Source organism: Rhineura floridana, chromosome 2, assembly GCF_030035675.1.
Source record: "Rhineura floridana isolate rRhiFlo1 chromosome 2, rRhiFlo1.hap2, whole genome shotgun sequence".
Taxonomy (NCBI): domain Eukaryota; kingdom Metazoa; phylum Chordata; class Lepidosauria; order Squamata; family Rhineuridae; genus Rhineura; species Rhineura floridana.
Window position 1 is genome coordinate 208464822 of NC_084481.1, and position 25867 is coordinate 208490688.

At 42.7% G+C, this 25867-nt stretch overlaps 1 protein-coding gene across 3 annotated transcripts; it reads right to left on the reverse strand.

Annotated features, from left to right (window-relative positions):
* Positions 1-3873: 3873 nt before the first annotated feature.
* Positions 3874-14917, reverse strand: LOC133377637 (alpha-1-antiproteinase-like). 3 transcript variants are annotated; one of them, XM_061612051.1, is made up of 5 exons: positions 14810-14917; positions 13334-14105; positions 11339-11609; positions 6188-6335; positions 3874-4246 (listed from the first exon to the last, which is right to left on the reverse strand). In XM_061612051.1, exons 2-5 carry the CDS (start codon positions 14037-14039, stop codon positions 4043-4045), a joined length of 1329 nt encoding a protein of 442 aa, XP_061468035.1. In that variant the 5' UTR covers positions 14040-14105; positions 14810-14917; the 3' UTR covers positions 3874-4042. The 3 variants fall into 3 exon arrangements, with proteins under 3 accessions (XP_061468035.1, XP_061468037.1, XP_061468036.1); XM_061612053.1 differs by having other exon boundaries at positions 13334-14023; positions 14810-14916; XM_061612052.1 differs by having other exon boundaries at positions 13334-14076; positions 14810-14915.
* Between the last annotated feature and the right edge of the window lie 10950 nt (positions 14918-25867).

The window sequence follows — 25867 nt, forward strand, 5'->3', positions numbered from 1 at the left end:
ACGAACAGTTCCCAGATGAGAATAGGCCCATTCATGTCAATGAATGCTATCCCTGGGATGACTAAATGAATCCCAAACACATACATTAAATAGGTATGCATTATATAGTCAATAAATTAAATGTCTGGGAATTTTTTTCCATTTTAACAGAAAGGAAATATCAACATCAGAGATATGACAATATAATATATACCTCAACAGCTGGTCAGAAGGATTTGGGTGCCTTTTTTGAGAGACAGAGAAAGAAAGAGAGCACTAGATGTTTCCTCTCAACACTGTGTTTGTGTAACATACGTTCCTTGATCCCATGCACCTGTGGATGGGTGAATATGTCAGTTTTTGTTTCTCTCTGTTTCTCATGTTTCTAGTCTTAAGATCAGTTCTCAATATTTCTACATCACTTCATGGTTTTGTTTTTTCCTTTTTAAAAAGTTCTCCATGAAAATCCATCAGCATTTTACTGTGAAATTTCTCTTAAAATACACATTTGTGTGCAATTTTGCCTAATGTACATATACACTGCAAAGTAATTTTGCCTATATAATGCGTTTTTGATGCCACTTTCAAGAATATATGCATTTTTATTGTATGTGTTGGTTTGAACACATTACTTTGCTGGAGAAGTGCATTGCAAAATTCAGAGAAGTGTGAATTTTGAAGGATGATGGTATGGTTGTTCATGCATTGTTTTGGAAAATGCTAATTAGGTAAGTTTGCATTTAAATGCAAACTGATTGAATTTTTCTCCTGTCCCTACATGCAACACTCCTGCATCTCTATGCAAACTAGTTTTAAGTGTTTTGAGAAGCCAATCATGCTATTCGAGCACATTAGCATGACCCCCTAAGAAATGAAGATCACAGGATGCTCTAGTCAAGTGGACAATCCTTTCATCCAGTGGCAGAGAATGCTTATAGATCAACTCCCCTCAGTGGCAGCAGGGAGATGAAGCCTGGCACCCAAGATGACGCTTGCTTGTCAGTCTAAAGAACTGGAATGCACCAAGTCTCATACATTCTTTGTGCTTTTCTGCTCCTTTACCATCTGATATGGCATTCTTCCACATTTCCATCTTATACCAGAGATTGCCAACATGTCTTCTGTGGGTGCGTAGGTGCCTACAGAAGCCTTTCCTGGCAACCACAGGGTCCCCTTGTATTGCTAAAATTAGGCTTGAAAGAAGCATTCCTTTGTAGCCTATAGAACAGGCTGTGGCGCCTGGTTGGTGCCCGTGTTTGCAAATGTGCCCACAGCCCCCCCCAAGTGGTAGCTCCTAACTTTTACAAAAATCCTTCAATGGAGTCCAATATAACCCCAGTGGTATTGAAAACCCCTTTGTAACAAGTATATTTTTTTTGTCTTGACATGGATGTGCTCTTTTGGCTGATTTCTACGATAGTCCCAGATGATGTCATCAACAGAAATGACAAGATGCCTTTGAGGGGCTGAGGCTGTCTGACTATGTTTCCTCATCTCTTTAGGTTTCAGAGCAGGGGTGGGGAACCTCAGGCCTCTCTATCTGACTCTCTCAACTCTCCACAGGCCACCCCTCCTCTCCGGGATACACCCCTCACTGGCTCTACTGGGCACCTTGGGCATTTGTGCCTGGCAGGATTGTGCCCTTGAACTCTGATCACGCCTCCTGCTTATCTCAATGGAGTTTAGAGAGGGGTGTAGAAACCACCCTACTGTGCAAAGGTAACATTTACTTTTGTCCATCCGTTCACTTTTGCTCTTGGTCCTGTTCATTACCGACAGGACCAGCACAGACAGGAATGAACCCTCTGGGCGAAAAAGGTTCTCCACCTCTGCTTGGGAAGGTTGTCTCATTTTAGACACCTAACACTATATTAGCACCAAATGCCGCTTTTATAGAACTTCAGTCAGCTGTTCCATTTGCAACATTCTTTTTTCTTTTGCCTTTCTCATCACACATTTACTTCCTGATTGACTTGTCTGGATTGCATCCTGTTTACTTTGTCCCACGGAACAAAACTGAGAGCCACTAAGGCTGCAATCAGATGGCACTTTACTCCACCTTCCTGGCATTTCCTTACCTTTTGATTTTTGCATTTTATGTGTCCTTTCACACACTGTAAAACCCACTTTTACAAATCTAGTGGAATCTAGCAGGTGTTTTGCACTTTTTTCTGTGTTAATTGTTTCCAGGGGAACAGAAGTGCACATATGTGGAAAGGGTAGGGGAGTGGCAAGATGTCTGATGAGTGTTGTGCCACACCAGGCCCACTGGTATGAATGACATTTAGTGTGGCATGGGGGTATATCAATCAAAAAGCCACCGTTCCACATTGCAACAGGTACTGCAGTGTGAAGGGAACATTAGAAATCAGCACAGAAGCACTAGCATTATAACCAGTAAAACTAATGAAATAAACCCCACATCTGCATGCACCTAAGAATCATGCCTGATCCTCTTGGCATAGTCTCAGCCATGTGTCTCCATGTGGGAATCTTTCTTGAGGATAAGGGGTATGGAAGACTTGTCCGATCTATTGTTTTTGTTTTTGTCCAGAGCCTCAATATCTAGAGATACAGTTGGATCAGGGTGCCTCTCTGCACATTCAGCCTATGAATTCATTTTCAGAACTGGGACTGAACTGGCCTTACAATCCTTTCAAATAAAAGCCCACTTCTGGTTAGCTTTCTTCATTTCTGAATGAGGGCCAATAAACTGAGTCTGAATCCTAGCAAGATGGAGACTCTGTGGGTTGGTGGTTCCCGAGTTCGGATAATTGGTCAGTTGCCTGCTTTAGATGGGGTTTCACTCCCTCTGAAAGAGCAGGTCCATAGTCTGGGGTGCTCCTGGATCCGTCTTTGTCACTAGAGGTCCAGGTGACCTCAAGAGCCACCAGCTACAGCCAGTTGCACAGTTGCTAGGAGTGCCTTTTACCAGCTTTGGCTGATAAGACAGCTGCGGCCGTTTCTGAACCAGGATAGCCTGACCACTGTTGTCCACGCACTGGTAACCTCCAGGCTGGATTACTGTAATGTGCTCTATATGGGGCTGCCCTTGAGGTTGGTCTGGAAGTTGCAGCTGGTGAAAAATGTGGCGGTGAGACTACTCACTGGGGCAGGGTATCGCCAACATGTCACCCCCCACCTGCAAGAACTGCACTGGCTGCCCATTTAAAGTTCAAGGTTCTAGTTTTGGTGTACAAAGCTCTATACCGCTCAGGACCAGGATACCTGAAAGACCGTCTTACCCTTTATATACCCTGTCGATCACTGCGCTTTGCAGGTGAGGGCCTCCTGCAGATACCATCTTATCAGGAGGTTCATTTTGCACAATATAGGAAATGGACCTTTAGTGTGGCTGCACCTACCCTGTGGAATTCCCTCCCCTTAAATAAGTTGAGACCTATCCCAGTCTGCGTCTGTGTTAGAATTGCTTTTAATATGTTTTCTTCAATATTACGTTTTTAACCCTGTTTTTTTTTTTTAAAAAAGATTTTTTATAGCTTTTAAAAAATGTTGTAATGTATTTTAAGGTCTTTTTATGATGTTTTAAAGTGTTTTTAGCATTCTTGTTGGCCGCTCTGGGCTCCTGCTGGGAGGAAGGGCGGGATATAAATCAAATAATAATAATAATAATAATAATAATTTCAGCAGCCCAATTTTCATGGGAAGAGTTGTTTTGCTATTGTTTGAATAATTGGGAGGCAGAAACTCTCCTGCAAATTACCTAGAGATCTGCCAGTAGATCCTGATCTACCATCTGCCCACCCGTCACTTAGGAAGTTATGTTTTATGGGATTTAGGAAGTCACCTAGGGATTAATGGGCTCTTTTCAAAGACAAGCATATTGCAGATTTTAAAAAAGGTGGTGCAAAGTTAATTTACAGGATCACAATGTTTTAAAAATCATTTTTATTATAAAAATGGTTTTGCAGTCATTGTCTTGTTCATCCCTAATACAGCTAGTTATGGCACCAGTGGGACTAAGCCAAGAAAATGCAAAGGGGGAAATCCATTTTTAATCTCCTAAAAAGGCTGTAATTTTCAGCCTCTGTTCTTCTGATATTCAGTTTTCAGAAGGGTTCATGATTTTTCCTAAGAAGAGAATGCTTGATATTGTCTTATGCCAAATTATAATCAGGAAGGGTCTGTTGAACATGATGGTAAGTGCAGGTGGAGGCAGAGCTGAACGGAACATGAACTCTATAGTGGTGACCGCTGCTGCCTCAGTGCCACTCTCATTGACATCCAGCACAGTCTTGTGAACAGCCTATAGGGAAAGAGCAACATGTTATTGTCTATTGATCCATATCTTTCAATTTTTCACAGATCAACTTCCTACACTGTGGTATGTGGGAGAGCTTCTCGTGCAAGCTCCAAAGATAACAGAAGCCTGCTGCACAGTAACTGGCTGCCCTATTCTCTGGAACATCATTCCTCTTCAGATGCGATAGGGGCCTACTATTTGCACTTTCCAGAAACAACTGAAGACATTTTTGTTTGGACAAGCTTTCCCAGTGGGATGAATGGGCCTTTGCCATGGGCGTCTATTTTGTATTGTTTTTCAAATTCATTTGCTACTGTTAATTATTATTGTTTATTGTGCTGTTTTTAGCTGGTTGTTAACTGGTTTTATTGTTTCATGTATATCACCTTGAGATGTATGTGTGAAAGGTGACAGATAAGTAAATAAATACTTGCTCTGTGATGGCTGGCCTGCAACTGCCTTAACACCCAATATAGTATTTCCTCTTTCAGTTAAAGAAGGTTTCACCAAACTTATTGGGCCTGTGGGCACATTTGCAAACAGACTGAAACTGCCCTGGGCACCACACACTTTAGCCAAGCGCATACACAACTTGTTCTATTGTCTATAACAGGATGCTTCCTTCAAGGCTAATTTCAGCAGGGGGGTCCTGTGGGTGCCAGGGAAGCCACTATGGCATATGTGTGCCCCTAGACATCACACAGGAGACCCCTGAGTTACAGAAATTCCAGAAAAACCTAGGGAGCTGCTTTATACCAAGTCAGATCCTCGGTCCATCTAGCTCAGTATTGTTTACACTGACTCAGCCGCTCTCCAGGATTTCAGACAGGATTCTCTTCTAGCCCTTCTTGGAGATGCTAGTGATTGAAACTGGGACCTTCTGGATACAAAGTTGATTTTGGTTTATAAAGTCTTATGCAGCGTGCTCTGCAGGTAAGGGCCGCCTGCAGATACCATGTCATCAGGAGGTCTGTTTCCCACACCATAGAAGCAGACCTGAGAGGGTCTATAGGGATAGAGGCAGTCTTACAGATATTTGGGACCTAAGTCATTTAGCACCTTAAATTGGGCCTGGGAACGAACTGGCAACCAATGCAGCTGTTTTAAAACAGGGGTTATATGAGTTCTAAATGGACCTCCAGCCAGTAATCTGGCTGAAGCATTTTGGACCAGCTGAAGATTCCTAATTGTTTTCAAGGGCAGCCACGCATAGATTGCATTGCAAAAGAGCATGGAATGCAATGGCCAAGTCATCTCTATTCAAAAAGCCGGAAATGGGCACTCCTAGCCACTGAGGCCACCTGAGCCTTCAGTGACAGTGTTGGATCCAGGAATATCCCCAAGTTACAGACCTGCTCCTTTCAGGGGAGTGCAACAATCTCCAGAACAGGACATCATCCTACGTCCTGGACTTAATACCTTGGAACATGTAACACCTCTGTCTTTTTGGGATTCAGGTTCAATTTATTGGCATACATCCAGCCCATCACCCCTCCAAGCACCAATCTAGCATTGTTAGTGTCCATGTCCATGAATTAAGGTACATTTTTGTGCCATATTCACTGATTTTGTTGGAATTTTAATTGTTTGAAGGTTATTTTTTATCCAATGTCCTGACAGCCTTGGTTACTGAATGCCTGATAAATAAATAAACAAATAGCCACACGACATGTGATGCACCACCCAATCCACATTTAACTGTGAGACCCCTGCAACAGTATGTTGAAGCCTGAAGAATGATAAATCTAAGACCCCCATTTTGCAACGTTGTAATGGCTTCCCAGAAAAACAAAAAATAGCAGCAAATACAGGGGTGCTTTGCAATGTTCTTCATATGCTTCTGAGCAGTTTTTGGAGGTGATTTGTCAACTATATTAATCAAGAGCCTAATGGCAGACTATGACAGTTTACAAAAGCATTTGATCAAAGAGGGAAAGCACTTACTTTGGAAACTATCAGATTGCGTTCTCCGGTAATTCCAGAAAGATCAGCAGAGGCATTAAAGACAGCTGTCACACCCAGTCTCTGCAATAAGTCTTTGACATCATATGATGCAGAAATGGAAAATTTGGGGATGTATAGACGTATATTTCTGATTAAGAAAAACAAAAACCACCCAAACATTAATTCATTGGTGTTCAGCTATTGAGTCATGACCCACACTGTCATGGTCCCTGGTCTTGATCCACATTTAATCATATAAGAGAACACTGATGCCAAGGACTTGCCTATTAAAGGATCACTGTTTCTCCACTCCAGGTCCTTCCAGGCGAGGATGTATTGGTTTAGTGCAGGGGTGCAGTAGGCCAGATCTTGATCTCATCTAACCATCGTAGGGCATTTTTGCAGGTAGGTAGTGCTGACATCACCATGATATCAGATGAAAGTAAACCACCTGGGCAAATGCTCAGGGGTTTGCAGGCACCAGTGATCAGCTGATTGGCACCACCAGCAAACCCTGTGTCCTTTGCCTGGGTGGTTTGAAAACCATGCTGGCAAAGGTTTGGGGGTTTGTAGGTGCTGATAATCAGCTGATATGCAGCACCTGCACACTCCAGTTTCAGCAAGGAGCCATGTCCTAACATCATATATGACATCATGCATGAGCAGGTTGATGTAGCTTAGGGAAAATGACCTAATGGGACAAATTAGGATGTCTGCTGACCCTGATTAGGCCCACACATTGGGAGTGCTACCACTGTTTTATGGGACTCCTCAGATTCAGAAGACTCACTCCCAGGGCAACTCTCATCACCTCACACTATAAGAGCCAATGGATGTAAAACAAGGCAGCAGCCTTTTTTGAGCACAGATAGCTCAACTTCACATGCTTCTGAGCAGTTCTTGGAGGTAGCAGTTCTGGGATCAACTAGTCTTCAGAAGGCCCACATACTTTGCTGAAACAGCATCTTCCCTTCCATGGGCAAGAAAGGTCCAGCCAGACACACAGTGCTCTGTCCAAGGCCCTGACTGCTTCTGCCTCATCTAAACCAAATCTTGCCATACCTGCCTTGATCTGACTTTACTGGACATGGCTGTGCCTTACTAGCCTTAATCTAATCTTATTGGATGGGATTGTGATTTACTTGTTTGGGTTGATCTTATCAGATGTGACTCTGCCTTACCTGCCTTGACCTGATCTTACAGCATGTGACTTGGACTTATCTACATTATAGTAGGTGCTACTGTTCCATTCTGGTTTCTCTGTGAACTTGGAGCCCGCCTGGTCACACATCTATATATTGCAACCTAACCCTTAGTTTGATCAGGCTGGTGACAATTGTCTTTTTTGGTGTTGATTATTTTGGCATATGATAAACTAAAAATGGCTCCCACATTTTATAATTAAAAATAGGTCTCAGGTCTAAAGAAGCCGAAGTTGATTACATTAAATAATGGACAACAAATAGGCTTATTTCGATGTGGTAGAAAACAAACTGCATTTGCAGTTGAGTTTCAGACCATTAAAACCAGGGTATTTTAGGATTAGGTATTAAGGGAGGTTTTGGATGAGTCACGGATAGAAAGGACAAGGTTTCTGTCTCCATTCTTTTACTGTGTTCTGTTTTAACCAGCCTTGGATTCCATTCTTCTTCAGTTATTTTATTTTAGATTTATATATATAAATAATATATCCTGCCATTTCTCCCAGTAGGACCCCAGGGCAGCTCCCTGTTATGGTTTAACTAGGAGACTTACTAAAATTAATGCTGGAATTGCCTGGTACTACCTATTTCAGCTTCAAAATATGAGTTCATCTGCAATGGTCTTCAACTCTGAGTTTATAATGTGCGTTTGTGAAAAGGGCAACGCTGATGTGTGGCTGCACATAACATTTCATTAAGATTCTTCTTGTGTGGTGTTTTACTGATGAGCACATGTACACTCCTGTAGATTCTAAAACACCAGACCACAAGAATCTTGATACAGTGAAATGGACAATCATGTCAATGGTTTTCTGAATGACCATAAGTACACATATGCATTGTTAAAACTCTGCACAAAAAGCATAAATACACAATCACATGAATGAGGTAATGTGTCTCTGTGTGTTTGTGTGTGTGTGTGTGTGTGTGAGAGAGAGAGAGAGACAGAGACAGAGGCAGAGAAACCCACTAATGAAGTGAACATTGTGGAAAACTACAGAAACAGAGCACTCCATAAAAAAAATCCAGAAATAAAAAAAGAAACAAACACTGGATAATACAGCATATCAATTCCACTTCAGGAGAAAGAAGAGATGATTCAAAACCCCAGTGGAGAAGTTTAGGCAAGGAGAATTTCAAAACCATTCCTATTCTCTCAGATAAGAAGAATCACAATCAAGGCTGATTGTGACTCCATTAAATAATGGGCATGGAGTAATTCCATTTGGATAACATCAGGTAGTAAAAAACAACAGAATGTGCAGGAGCTTGTACACTTCCTTCAGGCTTTCCCCAGACCTCATGTGACTGTAAATCTCACAGAAGGGGGAATGCTCCCTGCCCTCAGATGTTAGGGCTAATATACTGTTGCATGCCATCCCAATCTCCAAGCGGTGAGATTTCCAGGGGTCCCTGCACTCGCCCTGGGTTTGATTTCCTTGGGAAGAAGGTCAGCGGAGACTGTGGTGTCTTTATGAAAAATGGCTTATTTATTTACACACATTCCAACCTGAGCTTAGGATGGAGGGGTTCAAGGCATCAGCAGTTCAATATTCAGCTTCCCCATCAGTGTCACAGGAGGCACTCCAAATGCCATGGTGCAGAGAGCTAGTCTCTCTCCCTGCCTCCAGTTCCCAGCAATTCTTGCTCACGACTCAAACACAAGCCTCTCCTAGCGGCCAGGAGGGGAGGAAGGCTCTCCTGAAGAGTTTCAATATCAAAAGGGTCTTCCTGGCCCATTCACCAGTTGATGGGCACCTGGTAGACCCATTAACAAACCTGGCCACTCTATTACCTTAACGAAAGAAACTCATTTGACCAGCAGAGCGAGTTTCTCACCCCAAGGCACAGGATTCCAAATCGGAGGCTTGAAGGGGACTCATTGAAATTATCTATTTCAACCCCCAAACTTACAACATTACAATTCAACTGTTGCTGTTATTGGGTGGTGGTGGTGGTGGTGGTGAGTACGAAGAAGGGATCCTGCTCTACATGTGATTTAGAAACATGAGCAAATTTGCAGATGGTACAAAATTGGGAGGGATAGCTAATACCGTGGAAGACAGAAACAAAATTCAAAGGGACCTTGATAGGCTGGAGCATTGGGCTGAAAACAACAGAATGAAATTCAACAGGGATACGTGTAAAGTTCTACACCTAGGAAAATGAGACCAAATGCACAGTTATAAGATGAGGGATACTTGAGTCAGCAATGCTACATGCAAGAAGGATCTTGGGATTGTTGGTGATCACAAGCTGAATATGAGCAAACAGTGTGAGGTGGCTGCAAAAAAGGCAAATGCTATATTAGGCTGCATTAACAGAAGTATAGTTTCCAAATTGTGTGAAGTACTAGTTCCCCTCTATTCAGCACTGGTTAGGCCTCATCTTGAATATTGCATCCAGTTCTGGTCTCTGCACTTCAAGAAGGATGCAGACAAACTGGAACAGGTTCAGAGGAGGGCAACAACGATGATCAAAGAACTGGAAACAAAGCCCTATGAGGAGAGACTGAAAGAACTGGGCATGTTTAGCCTGGAGAAGAGAAGACTGAGGGAAGATGTGATAGCACTGTTCAAGTACTTGAAAGGTAGTCACACAGAGGAAGGCCAGGGTATTAAGTGCTGACATTCATTTAACATGCATGTAGTTTGACCCTTAACCTAAGACCTCATCCACAACCATACATGTAGATCACATTTAAAGCACATAGCTTCCCCCAAACAGTCCTTAGAGCTACAATCCCCAGTACCCTTAGCAAACTACAGTTTCCGGGATTCTTTGGGGGTAAACCATGTGTTTTAAATGTGCATTGCATGTATGGTGTTGTTGTGACCTAAGTATCTAACAAATTAACAGGAAAAATAAGAGAAAACCCTGTCCTTATTACTAATTAGGGCAGGGGCAGGGAGTCTTTCTCAGACTAAGGGCCATATTCCCTTCTGGACCACCTTCTAGGAACTAGAGATGGGCGAGAATTCACATTTCAAGCCAAATCTGTCAAATTTGCACTTTCCAAAACATTATGGGAACCAAAACACAACCATCCTTTGAAATTTGCACTTATTCAAATTTTGCTATGCAGTTTGCCAACCAATGTTTACAAAAAAATCATATATTAGGAGAAAGTGTTCATAAAAATGAATATGGGGATGAACATCAAAACATATGATGAGAAATGGCTTGCAAAAATGTGTACATTAGTCAAGACTGCCTACAAAACGTCTTTATTGGCAGAAATTCACACTAAAATGCAGGAGAATTTTCATGAGGATTTTTTTTCTTAAAGATTGCAAATTGATGCAGAAATGTGGAGAATTGAATTTAAGACTGGATAAATAAGAAATGGAGAGAACCAAAATTGAGAGATCTTTTCAGCCCTGCTAGGGGTCACCTACTAGTGGTGGGCAGGGCCAGAGGTAAAAGTCAGTGGAACAATGAATGCAAATGTTCCCTTTGAGCAGTAGGCTAGTTTCTGCCCATACTCACATAACCCCTTGAATCTTCTATCCAGGCAAGCAAGAGGCATTATTAGAGTTCAAGGACACTTTCTAGCTAGGCAAAAACCCTCAGGAAGGGTGCAAAGCAGGGTTGGTGAGGGGTGTGGCCTGAGGAAAAGGGGCATGGCCTGAGGAAAAGGGGTGTGGCGTGAATCCTGTGGGCGAGATAGAGAGGCTTGAAGGGATGCATTTGACCTCCATGCCTGAGATTCCCCACCTGACTCTAGGCAGTGTCTGGAGCAAGAGAGCTATTTCGCTAGGGCGGTATATAAATTGAAATAATAAAATAAATAAATAAATAAATAAATAAATAATACATCATATAGTATCTTTAAAAACATCTAGTATACTTAAAAATATACCTGGTCTCATTTTAAAACAAAGAGCTTTAGCCTGTACTATTCTACTTAGCAGCAGCATTCAAAAAACAGTGCGGAGAAAAGTCTTACTCATGCATCAAAGATGTTATCCATTTAAACAGACTTTCTTTTCTCAAAGCACCCTCCACATGCTCCAGTTTTCCTTCATCAGGTAGAATGAAGAATGCAGCGGCATCTCCTTTGTAAGGAAGTTCCACCACCCAGCAAGACAAGTCTTCATCATGGAGGTACTTGTAGTAGCCTTTTCGATACATCAGGTTGACTTTCACAGTTGTGTTTTCATCCACAAAGAAGTCTTTTTCCCTGATCAAGTGAGTGTCAAAAGGGTTTTCCCAGTAAGCTTGAAAGAAAAAGATTAGGCAACAGAGTCGTGTGACATTAATTCCCCAAAGGGTAATGTTGTGTGCAACAGGTATGTATTTAAACATGGAAGTACAGCCAATGCAAGAAGAGGCATGGAACTATGTGCTAAAAATCCTAAAATCTAGACAGAAGAGCTGTAGAGGCCACTTGCATTACAGAACACAAGAAACATCAAGTGGTACTTGGACTGAAACATCCACAGGGTGGAGAAAGGGAACTTTTCTTACTCAATATCTTGTCCCATAGCCCTCTCTGACTTTGAGTTAAACAGTGAGCTAAATCTTCCAGCACATTTTGTTTTTTTCTCCTCAACTATCCATGATGACTGCTCTGCTTAACAATTTAAAGTCTGACATTCCATGCCAGGTTGGAATTTTATTGGTGCTATATTCTGCTCTAAAATCCAATGGCAAGCTTGCATATTTCAGGCCTCCCTTGCCTTCCCCTTTATTGTCTTCCAGGTGATTGACTTTGTGCAGGGATAATTCTTTTTCTTGAAAAGATGTAAGTTACTCCTGGATGGTTACTTTAGATCAAGTATGTGGAATCTTTGGCCCTCCATATATTGCTGAGCTACTACCTTCATAGCCCCAGCAAGCATGGTCAATGGCCTGGGATGATGGGGGTGGTAATTCAGCAACAGCATCATCATCATCATCATTATTAACATTATTGCATAATCTGGAAGGCGAAAGATTCCACACACCTGATTTAGATGAATGAGCATTTATCAGAACCCTAAATATTTGTCATCATTCCATTTTCTTATGACCATGTAAGAGGGATACATTTTTTGCAGGTGCCACTTATTCTCCCTAATACTGAGCTCAGCTGGTGAGTGCCGATCAGTTTGGAAACAAAGGAGGACCACCCATACATAAGGGAGTGGTTTCTACATATTTGGGAGGTCACCTGGGGATGCAGAATTAATTAAATTTAAAGGGGAAAAGTATAAATTGCCTGACAAGGACTTGAGGGATCTTGGATTGGGGAATGGGGGGATTGTGTTGCATGGGGTTTGCATGCCATGTGATGATGATGATTTAAGTGAATTTCTATCCCACCCTTCCTCCAAAGGAGCCCAGGACGGCAGACAATACAGTTAAAAATAAATGAATGCATTTAAAACATTAAAAGTATCTAAAAACATTTACAAACCATCACACATTATCACAGCTAATAATGTCTAAGTTGCCAGAAACAGAATCTTTTGGATATAGAAAGAGTATCTGTTCAGTATCTTGAGTGAAGAGAGATGGTTTAAAATTTATTCTGAATGGTAATAATGCCAATATTATTAACATAGTGAATGATATTGTTGTTGTTGATTATAATAATAATAATAATGAGGAGGAGGAGGCAGCAGGGGAAAGAAATGGGAACCTTTCCCCCTCTCACATAAGAAAAGAAAGGCACTTTGTCTCTTTCCCCAATTTCCAGCATTGCATGCTAATTTCTACCATGTAGCTAAAAAACAGGTTTAGGGCTGGCAGTCTTCTATTGCTGTTTACCACAGCAGGGGGAGGAAGGAGAGGAAAGGTATCCCTTATCCCAGTACTGAAACTCCCTGAACAACACTACAAGGCTCCTATTCCAGGCTGACTGGAGCCCTGAATTGGAGAAGTCCTTGTACTCATAAATAGTTAGGCTATACTGCGACTTTGTGTTGCAAGTCTCACCTGTTACTGTTTTCCATCTTACCTTTGAAGAAGATGTAGTTCACAAGAACCATTACAGTCTTTGGATCAAGGTCCTCAAATGCATGGGCTATTTTCCCATGGGTTTTATTCTGCACATAATCATTTATCTGCTTTTTAGCCATTCTGGGAACACTGAAGTTAGTGAGAAAACCTTCGGCTTCATACAAGGTGTTGGCATCCTCTAAAAACTTAGGCAGGAACTTCAATGACTCTTCAATGAACAAGGCATTCCCAATGTTCACCTGTGCTTTGTTATTTGGACGGTGAAGTGCGTGGATGAGATAGTGAAATCCTTGTTGTATCTCCTTCTCTTCAATCACAGATAGGTTAAAAGCAAGTCCTCTGTGAATCTGATCCTGGGTTTCAGATTTGGCACCCAAGGTCAGCAATTCAAAGGCTGTGGAGATGCTAAGAGGAGAGAAAAAAATATTCCTCGCAGCTGCATTGGAAGCTATGGTCCTGTAGAATTTGAATGCAAAGTCAGAATTGCCGGGAACTATCTTATGAAAGTCTGGGGAATTCTGTACCAGTTCTTCTTCCAAAGAAAGATGTGGGTATTCCAGTAGTTTTGTATCACTTTGACCATCCTGATCATTGTTGTATCCTGGGAGGTGATGACAATGGGCTTGGAGACTAATCAGTAACAAGGAGAGGTTGATGATGGACTTCATTGGGATTTGTAATTCTTCTGCTAATAATTCCCACATAAGACATTAGAGGATAAACCAGAAATGCATGGGTACTCTGCAACAAAGATGGATTCTGTCCTAGACCTATAAATTTACACAACATAAATAATTCACCTTTCCTGCGAGTAGCATGAGAAAGAATTTTGTTAATTTCACTAAAGTTTTGATAGAAAATTCTTTCCACAACTGTGTTTTTTCAATATTTTGGTATTTTTTTTTAAAAAAAATGACACTGAAACATTCTAAATATGGAATATTTCTGTGGGATATTGTAAAGTTTTCACACTTCTTGCAATTTACTCTAACACAGTAATATTGATTTTGCCCAATTTTCTTTAATTGTGTGTGTATTATATGCTTATATTTCTCCATATCATTTTGAGATCATCTTCTAAATAGTAAGACTATTTCATATTCATTGTGATGCTTATACAAGGAGCCTAACCCATGCCCTTTCGGTTTGGGGCTATTATAAATTACCTGTTGTGGAACTTTGACCCTCATTTTTGATGAACAAGTGCTGTATTAGGAGTGGGTGAGATTCCATGCAACCATGCATCTCCAAGATGTTGTATCTAAGATTTATGCCCACATAGAATAAAGCCATTGATCCAGCCTAACTGATAAACCTGATCTATTTGAGCATTACATTCAGATTGTTTTAGTCCTGTGTGGATTTTAACCTCCAAAAAAGGGAATGGGATAAAGATTGGGTATACTGCAGAAATCATAAGCAATGACAAACCAAGCTAGAAAAAAAGAGAGAAAAGAATATATAGCATACTTACAGATCACCAAAAGAATATTATAGCACCCTCCTGGACTACAATCCTCTTCAATCTGTAATTTCTATATTAGACTTGCATTCAGTATTCATTATTAACCATTAAGCAGAGCAAATATGGATGATCAAATAGAGTGAGGGCAAAATGTGATGCAATGGATTTGTAGCTTGCTTCTGACCTTTGCCCAACGGTATCACGAGTCAGATTTTAAACAAATAAACGTGAATTGCCCCTAACCACAGTGAGCACAGGCCACTAATTTCTCAGTAGCCCAATTTCATGTTGTGATTTTTTCAACATGCTAAATTTATTTCCATGATGATGGTGAAGCCTCTGCACCTAGCCTTCAGTTCTGTAGGCTGTGAGTTGTCTTAGGTTGCATGAGGCCAGGAGAAGCAAGAAGACAGGAAATGTGATGCTCACTCCCCTCCAGTTATCCAGAAAAGAGCTCCTTCTTTTATTTATTTTTGGTAGTGCTGGCCCTACCATAGGGCATTTTGTAAGGAATTGTTGCTGGGTGTCCATTTTTTCATTCCAACAGCTTGCACGTGGAAACCTTTCTATGATGTATTTGGATTGAGGCAAAACTGATTCAAACTAAACCATACACAAAAACAGGGACCACATACAGCTTTGCAAATGTATTTACACAAGTTGCTAGCTTAGAGATCCTCCATAATAACAGAAGGCTCTCTGTATCACCTAGGGTTGCCAGGTTCAGGGCCTGAGACTGATCCTGTATCTTTAGGAGAAGAGAAAGTCAGCCAAGTTCTTACAACACTGTAATGGGAAAAACCACAAGGTGGAATTCTCCCTTCCCCCTGCACAACTTTTAAAGATGTAGAAAACCTCTTGGAGGCAGGGCCTGGCAACTGAGAGGTCTTCTGTGTCTTTAAAAGATGTGCAGGAGGAAGGGAGAATTCCACCTTGTGGTTTTTCTCATTACAGTGTTGCAAGAACACCTGCACTTGGCTGACTTTCTCTTCTCCTAAAGATACAGGATCAGTCTCAGCAGAGCTTGGAAAAGTTACTTTTTTGAACTACAACTCCCATCAGCCCCAGCTAGCATGGCCACTGGATTGGGCTGATGGGAGTTGTAGTTCAAAAAAGTAACTTTTCTAAGCTCTGGTCTCAGGCCCTGAACCTGGCAACCCTAGATCACCACAGGCTTCAGGAGAAGGGCTGTAGCTCAGTGGAAGAGCATCTGCTTTGCATGCAGAAAGACCCTCATCCAATCCCTGGTATCTCTAGGTAGGGTTGGGAGAGACTCATTCCTAAAATCCTGGAGAGCAGCTGCCAGTCAATCTTAACAATACTGAGCTAAATGGACCAATGGCAGCGCATGAGACTGTACAAAACCATACCCTTTACAGAGCTATTCCCAGTGTCACAAACTACATTTCCAAGGATTCTTGGGGGACGGTAAGGTGCTTTAAATGTATGGCGCATACTAGAGATGGTGGAGAATTTAGCAATAATCAAATGTGAATACAAGCTCTGCAGCTGTTTGCTTGTTCTCCAATGGGGTGAGCTGGTTGCTTACCCTGAGAGTGCTGAAATGGAAAATGGACTGCCTTCAAGTCAATCCTGACTTATGGTGACCCTATGAATAGGGTTTTCATGGTAAGCGGTATTCAGAGGGGGGTTACCATTGCCTTCCTCTGAGGCTAGTCCTCCCCAGCTGGCTAGGGCCTGCTCAGCTTGCCACAGCTGCACAAGCCAGTCCCTTCCTTGTCCACAACTTCTAGCTGGGGGGCAACTGGGCTCCTTGGGACTATGCAGCTTGCCCACGGCTGCACAGGTGGCAGGGCAGGTAACCCCTGAGCCACTCACTGTGGGGGTGATCTTTTTAGCTGGCCCTTTACACCCAGGAGACACCAGTGGGGATTTGAACACAGACTCTGGACTCCCAGCCAGACTCTCCTCCACACTGTGTCCTGAGAGTGCTAGTAATCTTTAATTATATTAATTAAGTGTGTGTGTGTGTATCTATGTATCTATATCTATGTATGATGAACTTAATGATGCTGTTTTCATATCCAAGACATACTTAACTATGATTTGTTATACTAATGTTAATCTGCGGAAATGTGAATTCCATTGAACTCTCTTTTATTGAGGTGATGATGGTAGCCATTAACATTCATTGTTATATTTCTTATCCTATCTCCCTACCTGTATAGCTCTCTGTTATGAGATTGTGTGTGTTAAGATAGTAATGCTTAATAGTACTAGTAGCTTTATTTATTTAATTGATTTATATACCTCTTAGAATCATAGAATCATAGAGTTGGAAGGGGCCTTGTAGGCCATCGAGTCCAACCCCCTGCTCACAGCAGGAAATCCACAGCTAGAGCATCTCCCACAGATAGCTGGCCAGCCTCTGCTTGAAGACATCCAGCGAAGGGGATCCCACCACCTCCCTAGGCAGTCGGTTCCATTGCCGAACCGCCCTTACTGTCAAGAAGTTCCTTCTAATGTCCAATCTGAATCTATGCTCCTGCAACTTAAAACCATTAGACCTAGTCCTACCCTCTGGGGCAGCAGAGAACAAATCTGTACCCTCCTCTATGTGACAGTCCTTCAGGTACTTAAAGAGTGCAATCATGTCACCCCTCAGCCTTCTCTTCACCAGACTGAACATGCCAAGTTCCTTCAACCTTTCCTCATAAGACTTGTTCTCCATACCGGCTATCATCCTCGTCGCCCTCTTCTGAACCCGCTCCAACTTGTCTATATCTTTCTTAAAATGAGGCGCCCAGAACTGAACGCAGTATTCCAGATGAGGCCTGACTAATGCAGAATATAGGGCTATTACTTCCCTCGACCTGGAAACTATAGCTCTGTTTATGCAGCCCAAAACCGTGTTTGCCTTTTTTGCCACAGCATCACACTGCTGGGTCATGTTCAACTTGCGATCCACTACAATACCAAGGTCCTTCTCACACGCACTACTGCTAAGCCGGGTATTTCCCATCCTGTACCCGTGCATTTTGTTTTTGTGGCCTAAATGCAGAATCTTGCATTTGTCTTTATTGAATTTCATTTTATTAATTTCAGCCCAATTTTCTAGTCTATCCAGGTCCCTTTGGATTTTATTCCTGTCTTCCATTGTGTTAGCTATCTCTCCCAGTTTCGTATCATCCGCAAACTTCATAAGACTTCCCTCCACCCCGTCATCTAAGTCATTGATAAAAATGTTGAAGAGTATCGGTCCCAGGACAGAACCCTGTGGCACTCCACTTGAAACCTCCTTCCAGTCCGAAGCAGAGCCACCGACGACCACTCTTTGAGTATGGTTTTCCAACCAGTTGTGAATCCACCTGACAGTATTTCCATCTAGTCCGCATTTCACCAGTTTGCTAATCAAAAGGTCGTGGGGGACTTTGTCAAACGCTTTGCTGAAATCTAGATAGATGACATCTACAGCATTTCCACCATCTACTAAGCTAGTGACTCGATCAAAAAAGAGATGAGATTAGTTTGACAGGATTTTTTCTTGACAAACCCATGCTGGCTCCTTGTCATCTAGATAGTTGCCAATGGACTCTTTTATTATCTGTTCTAATATCTTTCCCGGTATTGAAGTCAGACTGACCGGCCTGTAATTCCCCAGATCTTCTTTTTTACCCTTTTTAAAGAGCGGGACGACGTTTGCCCGTCTCCAATCCTCCGGCACCTCTCCCGTTCTCCAGGATTTCTCAAAGATGATGGCAAGAGGTTCCGAGAGTACATCAGCAAGTTCCTTCAATACTCTGGGATGCAGTTCATCAGGCCCTGGAGATTTGAACTCATTTAGGTTAACTAGGTATTTCCTGACTATCTCCTTATCAATCTTGAACTGAAATCCCGACCCCTTACTGAGATTGCTACCGATGCAAGGTTGCACACTGTTCCTTTTTTGGGAGAAAACGGAGGCAAAATAGGCGAGGAGCATTTCTGCCTTTTCCTTGTTATCTGTCAACATTTTGCCATCCTCACTGAGCAGCAGTCCCACCGTTTCCTTGGTCTTTCTCTTGCTTCAAACATATCTGAAAAAACCCCTTTTTGTTGTTCCTCGCTTCCCTCGCCAGCCTCAGCTCATTCCGTTTTAGCTTTCCTTACGCTATTCCTTCAAGCCCGAGCCGCTTGTCGGTACTCTTCCTTGGTGATGCGTCCTTCCTTCCATTCTTTATACATGCTCTTTTTTATTTTTACCTCCTCCACCAGTCTTCCGTGTAGCCACATTGGCTTTTTCCGATGTCTTCCGTTTTTCTTCCTCTTTGGAATTGTTTGCGATTGCGCTTTTTGTAATACGTTCTTCATGAACTGCCACGCTTCTTGGGCTCCTTTTTTCTTTAGTCTATCTAGCCACGGGATCCTACCCATCATTTCCCTGAGCTTGCTAAAATCAGCTTTCCTGAAATCCAAGGTCCATATTTGACTATATTCTTCTTTGGCTTTCCCCAGAATCAGGAATTCCAGCATTATGTGGTCAATTTCCCCCAGGGTACCGACCGCTTTAATTCCCGTGACCAATTTGTCCCTGTTAGTTAAGATCAGGTCCAGGATTGCCGATCCCCTTGTTCCTTCTTCTACTTTTTGAAAGAGGAAATTATCAGCAAGGCCCATCAGGAATTTGTTGGAGGCTTTGTGCTTCGCAGAGTTTGTCTCCCAGCAGATATCCGGGTAGTTGAAGTCCCCCATCACTACTACTTCTTGCCTCCTTGAGGTTTCAGAGATTTGTTTGAGAAAGGCCTCGTCTACCACCTCTTCTTGGCCAGGGGGTCTGTAGTAGACACCTACTATCATGTTGGTTTTATTTGTTTCTCCATTTATTTTTACCCAAATGGTCTCTATCAGACCACTTTGTTTGCTCTCTTGGATTTCCATAGAGGTGTATTTGTCTTTGACGTATAATGCTACTCCCCCTCCTTTTCTGTTGCTTCTATTCTTTCTGTAGAGTTTATATCCTTGAATGGCTATATTCCAATCATGGGAGTCATCCCACCAAGTCTCTGTTATCCCTATGAAGTCATATTTGCCTTGATGCACTAAGACTTCAAGCTCCTCTTGCTTGTTTCCCAAGCTCCACGCGTTGGTATATAGACACCAGAAGTCTCTTTTGTTCTGATTGGATTCGTCCGTTAATATACCGTGAGCTTTGCCGTGCATCCCTTTCTCTCTCCCAGTGTCTCCTGTACCCTTCAAATCCTTGCATTTACAACCCGCTGTCTTTGGATTGGTATTTAAGCTATGATTTCCATCCCCCAGAGGCTTTAGTTTAAAGCCCTCTTGATGAGTTTTGCCATACTTCTGCCAAAGAGATTCTTCCCAGTCCTCGTGAGGTGCAGCCCATCTCTTGCCAACAGTCCCCCCTCCAAGAAGCTTAGACCATGGTCCCAGAATCCAAACCTCTCCCGTCGACACCATCTGGGTAACCAGTCATTGACCTGCAGTATCTTCCTTTCCCTTTGTAGTCCTCCATCCTTCATGGGAAGAATTGACGAGAAGACCACCTGCGCCCCAAAATCCTTGACCTTCCTACCCAGAGCCTCATAGTCTGAGGTGATCTGTTCCAAGGTGTTTCTGGCCGTGTCGTTCGTGCCCACATGGATGAGGAGAAAGGGGTACCTATCTTGGTTCCCAATGAGCCTTGGCAGGTTGTCAGCGATGTCCCAGATGCGTGCCCCAGGGAGACAACAGACTTCCCGATTCATTTTGTCCGGATGGCATACAGGTGCCTCTACCCCCCTGAGCAACGAGTCTCCAACCACCAGCACCCTCCTCTTTTTGCTGCGAGCGGTGGTTGCATCAGCTTCCTTCTTCTGGGGTGTGGAGTCTTCCTTTGCAGCCAGTGGCTCTTGATGCAGGTGAGTTTGTTGAGGCTCTTCAGAGGTGCTGTCTGCCAAGAGACGCTGAAAGCGATTTGTTAGTTGCAGCAGTTGTGAATCCCTCCTGTTTTTCCTTGCCCTTACAGTGACAGTTCTCCATGGGGATTTGTTGCTGTTGCAGTCCTCTTCTTCCTTGTCGCTTTCTTCCTGTACTTTGTGTCGTTCCCTTATTTCCTCTTGTGTTCTATCGAGGAAGTCCTCATCTTCTCTGATACGTCGCAGGGTGTCGATGCGTTGCTGCAGCCCCCTGAGCTTTTCTTCTAGGAGTGCCACCAATCTGCACTTGCTGCAAGTGTAATCACGGCTGGTTTCCATCAAGAAGATGAACATAGCGCACACCTTGCAGGTGACAACAACTGATTGATCCCTCTCCATTTTCTGTTTGTTGTTTACTATTCCTGTTGTCAGTGGCAGTCTTGTTCCTGTTGTCAGTGCCAGGAATTAGTTGAATGGACTGTAGTTTGTGTGTGTGTGTCTGTGTGTTTAATTCGCGCGCTGTTAGGCTTGCGCCGCTGAGTCTGGTGGGAAAGAAAGTATGCAGATGAGCTTCTTACCTCACCAGAGCTCCTCCTCCTCTCTTGGTCAGCTGCCTCCCAAGTCTTTCAGGGTCAGGAATCCCGAGTCCCTTCTCCCTCGCAGTGAGCGCCGCGGAGTCTCACCAGAGCTCCTCCTCCTCTCTCTTCTATTTCAACAGAAATCTCTAAGCAGTTTACATGTACCAGTAGAAGACTCAACATAAGAAACAGACCAAGCAATACTCTATTTCCACATTTAAATAACATAATGAAACATAAATCTCAAACAACATACATAACTAAACAACTATAGGAGTAATCCAACTCAGGGAAAGCTGGTGTAAGTGATGCCTGTCATGAATCCCTACCGTCAAGACACAGGGATCATGCGTCAGACTCAGACCCCCACCCTTAGGGAAATGAGACTGGAACCAAAAGACTATTACTTCACCCTTGCCAAGGCTGTGTACGCTCACAACAACCCTGCAAGGTAGAAGGTAGGCTGCCACCACCCCTGTTTACTGGTCCACTCAGAGCCAGGGGATCTCTGAGCCCAGAGATAGGTAAAACCAAGGTCCTATGGGGCAAGAGTTACAGTTACACTCCTTGCCTGGCACCTCTGGTTCTTACTTCAAATTCAAGCTTTTAACTTCTTAACCCTCTTTGGTAGTTAGTGACTGAGAATGGTCAAGGTACTGAATCCAGAACCACCCCTTCTCTCAATGAACACACCAGGTTAAATAGAAGTAGTTTTATTAAGATATATAAGTGCACATAAGATATAGCAGCAAGTAATCCTTTAAGACCATACACCCAAACAGGGGTTTAGGTACTCATAAGAGAATTCATCCACACAACAAGAAAATAACAAACTAGCTTACCTAACTACTTACACAGGAGGTAGTTGGTTGTAGTGGCATCTCTCCTAAGAGAGATGGATGTTCAACATAAAGCAATGGAACCAGGCATAGGTTACCTTCCCATAAGCAACCCCTTGGAACCATAAAAGGTAGAAGGCTTTGGAACTCTGATGCCCAGGCAGCATAGATCAGAGAACAAAGGCTATGGGTCTCTAGCCCTATACTTAAGGAAAAGGATCCTAACGGTCCAAGATGAATTGACCAATCAGGAATTGGCTGATGTAACTTTCCTCTCGATGTTTCTCACATTTTTGCGCCTTGCAGGCCCCCCTCCCAACTGTGTTTTCCAACGGTACAGGCCAAGGATGACCTTGGGTACCAGGCACTTGCTAATCAGCAAAGATAAACAGGTGCAGCTTGTTAAGGCTTCTTCTAACCGTCTTCAGCTGGAAAATAAAACTCAAAATTGTACATTGGCAGAGGCCTGTCTTTTCCTAACTGCCAAATCTCCCAGAGCCCCTTGCTTGAGCCAAAGTGTTGCTTCTAGATTTTTAATAACTCATGAACATTACAGGTTCATGACACGCCCCTTTTTGGGAAGATGATGCCAGAACTCTGAACAGTTCTGCTTCATCGCCACAGCAACCAAGGATAAGAGAAACATCAAGAAATTACCTCAATACATCATAATTGCACTATATACAGCATTAAAAGAAACATATAGTATTAATACAATAAAGCAAGTGAGCTACTTCTTGACTTATGCTTTCTAAATAAATTTCAAAGAGATACAAATAGAGATTACAAAATAACACCAAAGAAAATTAAGGGATCCTTAAAATACCCCAAAAATAGAAACAATAAAAAAGAAGACTTTATTAAATGAATAAAGAGCTATGATAAAAATGGGGTAATCCAAAAGCTGGTCCAAAAAATCCAAAAAAGGTCATAAGCCATAAGATCAGTTTAAAAGTCAAAAAAAACATGTTAAAAGAGTAAAAAGAATAAAACAAGGTCTAAAAACAGTCCAAAAGTCATCAGAGCCGGGAAATCAGTCAGTGGAATAGGTATGAGCCAAATATCAATCAACTGGAACAGGTAAGCGAGATAAGGCATCAGCTACTACGTTATCACGCCCTTCTATGAACTGGATCGAAAAATCAAAATCTTGGAGGGCTAGGCTCCAACGCAACAATTTCTGGTTGGCGTTTTTCATCCTGTTTAACCAGCACAAAGGGGAATGGTCTGTCTGCAACTGAAAATGACATCCCCATAGGTACGGGCGTAACTTGTCAAGAGCCCAGACCAAAGCAAGACACTCCTTTTCAATAGTAGCCAAATTGCGTTCCCTTGGAATAAATTTCTTACTAAGGTATGCAATGGGGTGCAAATCTCCAACAGCATCCCTTTGGAGCAAGGCAGCTCCAAGCCCAAAGTTTGAGGCATCCATCTGAACTACAAAGGGGCTTGAAAAATCAGGGGCTTTCAAAACAGGATAGTTTACTAGCAAAGTCTTCAAGGCATCAAAAGCATTTTGACACTTATCAGTCCAAATAACACGCATAGGCATAGTCTTTTTGCACAAATCAGTTAAGGGGGTAGCAACACTGCTAAAGTGTGGGGCAAATTTTCTGTAGTAGCCAGCTAACCCCAAAAAAGATTGAACCTGTTTCTTAGTCTTAGGAACAGGCCAATTTTGAATAACTTCTATCTTAGCCTCCAGGGGCTTTACACAGTTCTGACCCACTCTGTGGCCAAGATAGACAACTTCCCCCAGCCCAAATTGACATTTCTGAGCCTTGATGGTCAGTCCAGCACTTTGCAGTCTCTGTAAAACAATTCTTAAATGATTGATGTGTGAATTCCAGTCAGGGCTAAATATGGCTATATCGTCCAGATACGCGCAAGAAAATTCGCCTAAACCATTAATCACGGAATTAATAAGCCTCATGAATGTCGCTGGAGCGTTACGAAGTCCAAATGGGAGAACCTTGAACTGGAACAAGCCCATATGAGTAACAAAAGCAGATTTCGCAGCAGCGTCCCCATCAAGAGGCACTTGCCAATACCCCTTGGTTAAATCCAGAGTAGTGATGTATTTTGCTGCTCCCAGCCTTTCTATTAAATGGTCCATCCTAGGCAAAGGATACGGATCCACCTGGGAAATCTGGTTCAGTTTCCTGTAATCCACATAGAAACGTACTTCATTAGCTTCCCGTTTAGCCACTAGCACAATGGGGGAGGACCAGGGGCTGGTAGAGGGTTCAGTGACTCCCATTTCCATCATAGCTTGGATTTCCCTCTCTACCACCTCCGCATTCCGTCCTGTGACGCGGTACGGAGAAGCTTGCATGGGGGGATGATCCCCAGTGTCAATAGAATGGATAGCCAAATCAGTCCTCCCAGGCTTACTGGAAAACATGGGTTTAAATTCGGTCAGGACTTGGAATAATTGATTTTGTTGCTCAGGAGTCAAACCCTCAGGCAGGGTAGCTTCAGTTATCCCCCCTTCTTGTTGACTCTCTGTAACCAAGTCCAAAGAATCCTCTGCAAGTTCACACACCTTAGTGCAAGCCATAATTAAATGTTCATTAAGAGAATTAGGTCTCTCAGTCTTTAACAAAGCAGCTGGATTAGCTTCCATCTTGCTTTTACAACTCTGGAGGCTTCCCTCCTCCAATAAAACTGTCTTAATGTCGTGAGAGCCAGCAAGCGGCAGTTTACATTCCATCCGCCCTCCCTCTCTGGGCTGCAAAAGGGAACTTTTTCCTGCGGCTCAGGCAAGCACACAGCTTGTTCTTTTGAAGCCTTGGCTTCCTTCCCATCACATTCCAAGGCGTTTAACAGAACTTGAGACCTAGCAAGAGCATCCCTCTCTGCTCTGCGTACAGTCTCTTTGTGGTGTAGAAAAAGCAGGTCTGATCCTATTAAAACGTCCCATAAGCTGTTAGTTGGGTGAACTAAAACTCTGTGGCGCCCAGTCCAGTTCTTATATGAAAGCACCAGCTCAGCTACACAAGCTTGCACTGTCTTGGGTCCATACGCCGTGACAGTCGCTTGTAAGTCTGGGACATATTGTTCTGGCTTAACCAGGTGTTCAGCAATACTGGTAATCTCGGACCCCGTATCCACTCTTCCCATGACCTGGATACAATTGACATAGATGGGCTCTGAGAACTGCGTTTGAACCCATTCCCTACATTCCGATGAAAGGGGTTTGGGGGAGCTTCTCTCTGGAGGCAAACTGTTCTTTATTCCCCCCTCTCTGTCCCCTTGGTTATGGTGTACAACACTCACCGAGATGGCTCTGACAACAGGCCCATGAGGAGTTTCTGGTTCTTCATCATACAGTTCCCCCATAAATGAATCTGTCATCCTTGCATCTCTTTTATAGGGTTCTTCAGTGTATTGCTTCCATCTTTTATTTCATCTCAGTCAGTCAGTGTATTCCTCTGTTGATTATTCAACATCCCTACTCTTGGTTTAAATTTCCCTTTCATTTCTCTAATCTTTTGGAACAGGGCTCTTGTTCTACCCTTTTGTTGTCCTCTTCTATTTCTATACAATGACAATTGTAATAGTTCTCTTTGTCCCTACTTACTATTCACTGTATTGTTGCATTTAGGGTTCTGACTGTGTTTCGATCTGCCTTTGCTTTCTTTCTCTCTTTAACCATTTTAAGAGTTTCTTCTGTCACTCATTGAGGTCTTTCTTTTTAACTAGAAGTATTTTCTTTTTGCATTCTTTCCTGATAATGTCTCTGACTTCAGTCCATAATTCTTCTGGTTCTCTGTCAACTAAGTTTAAAGCCTC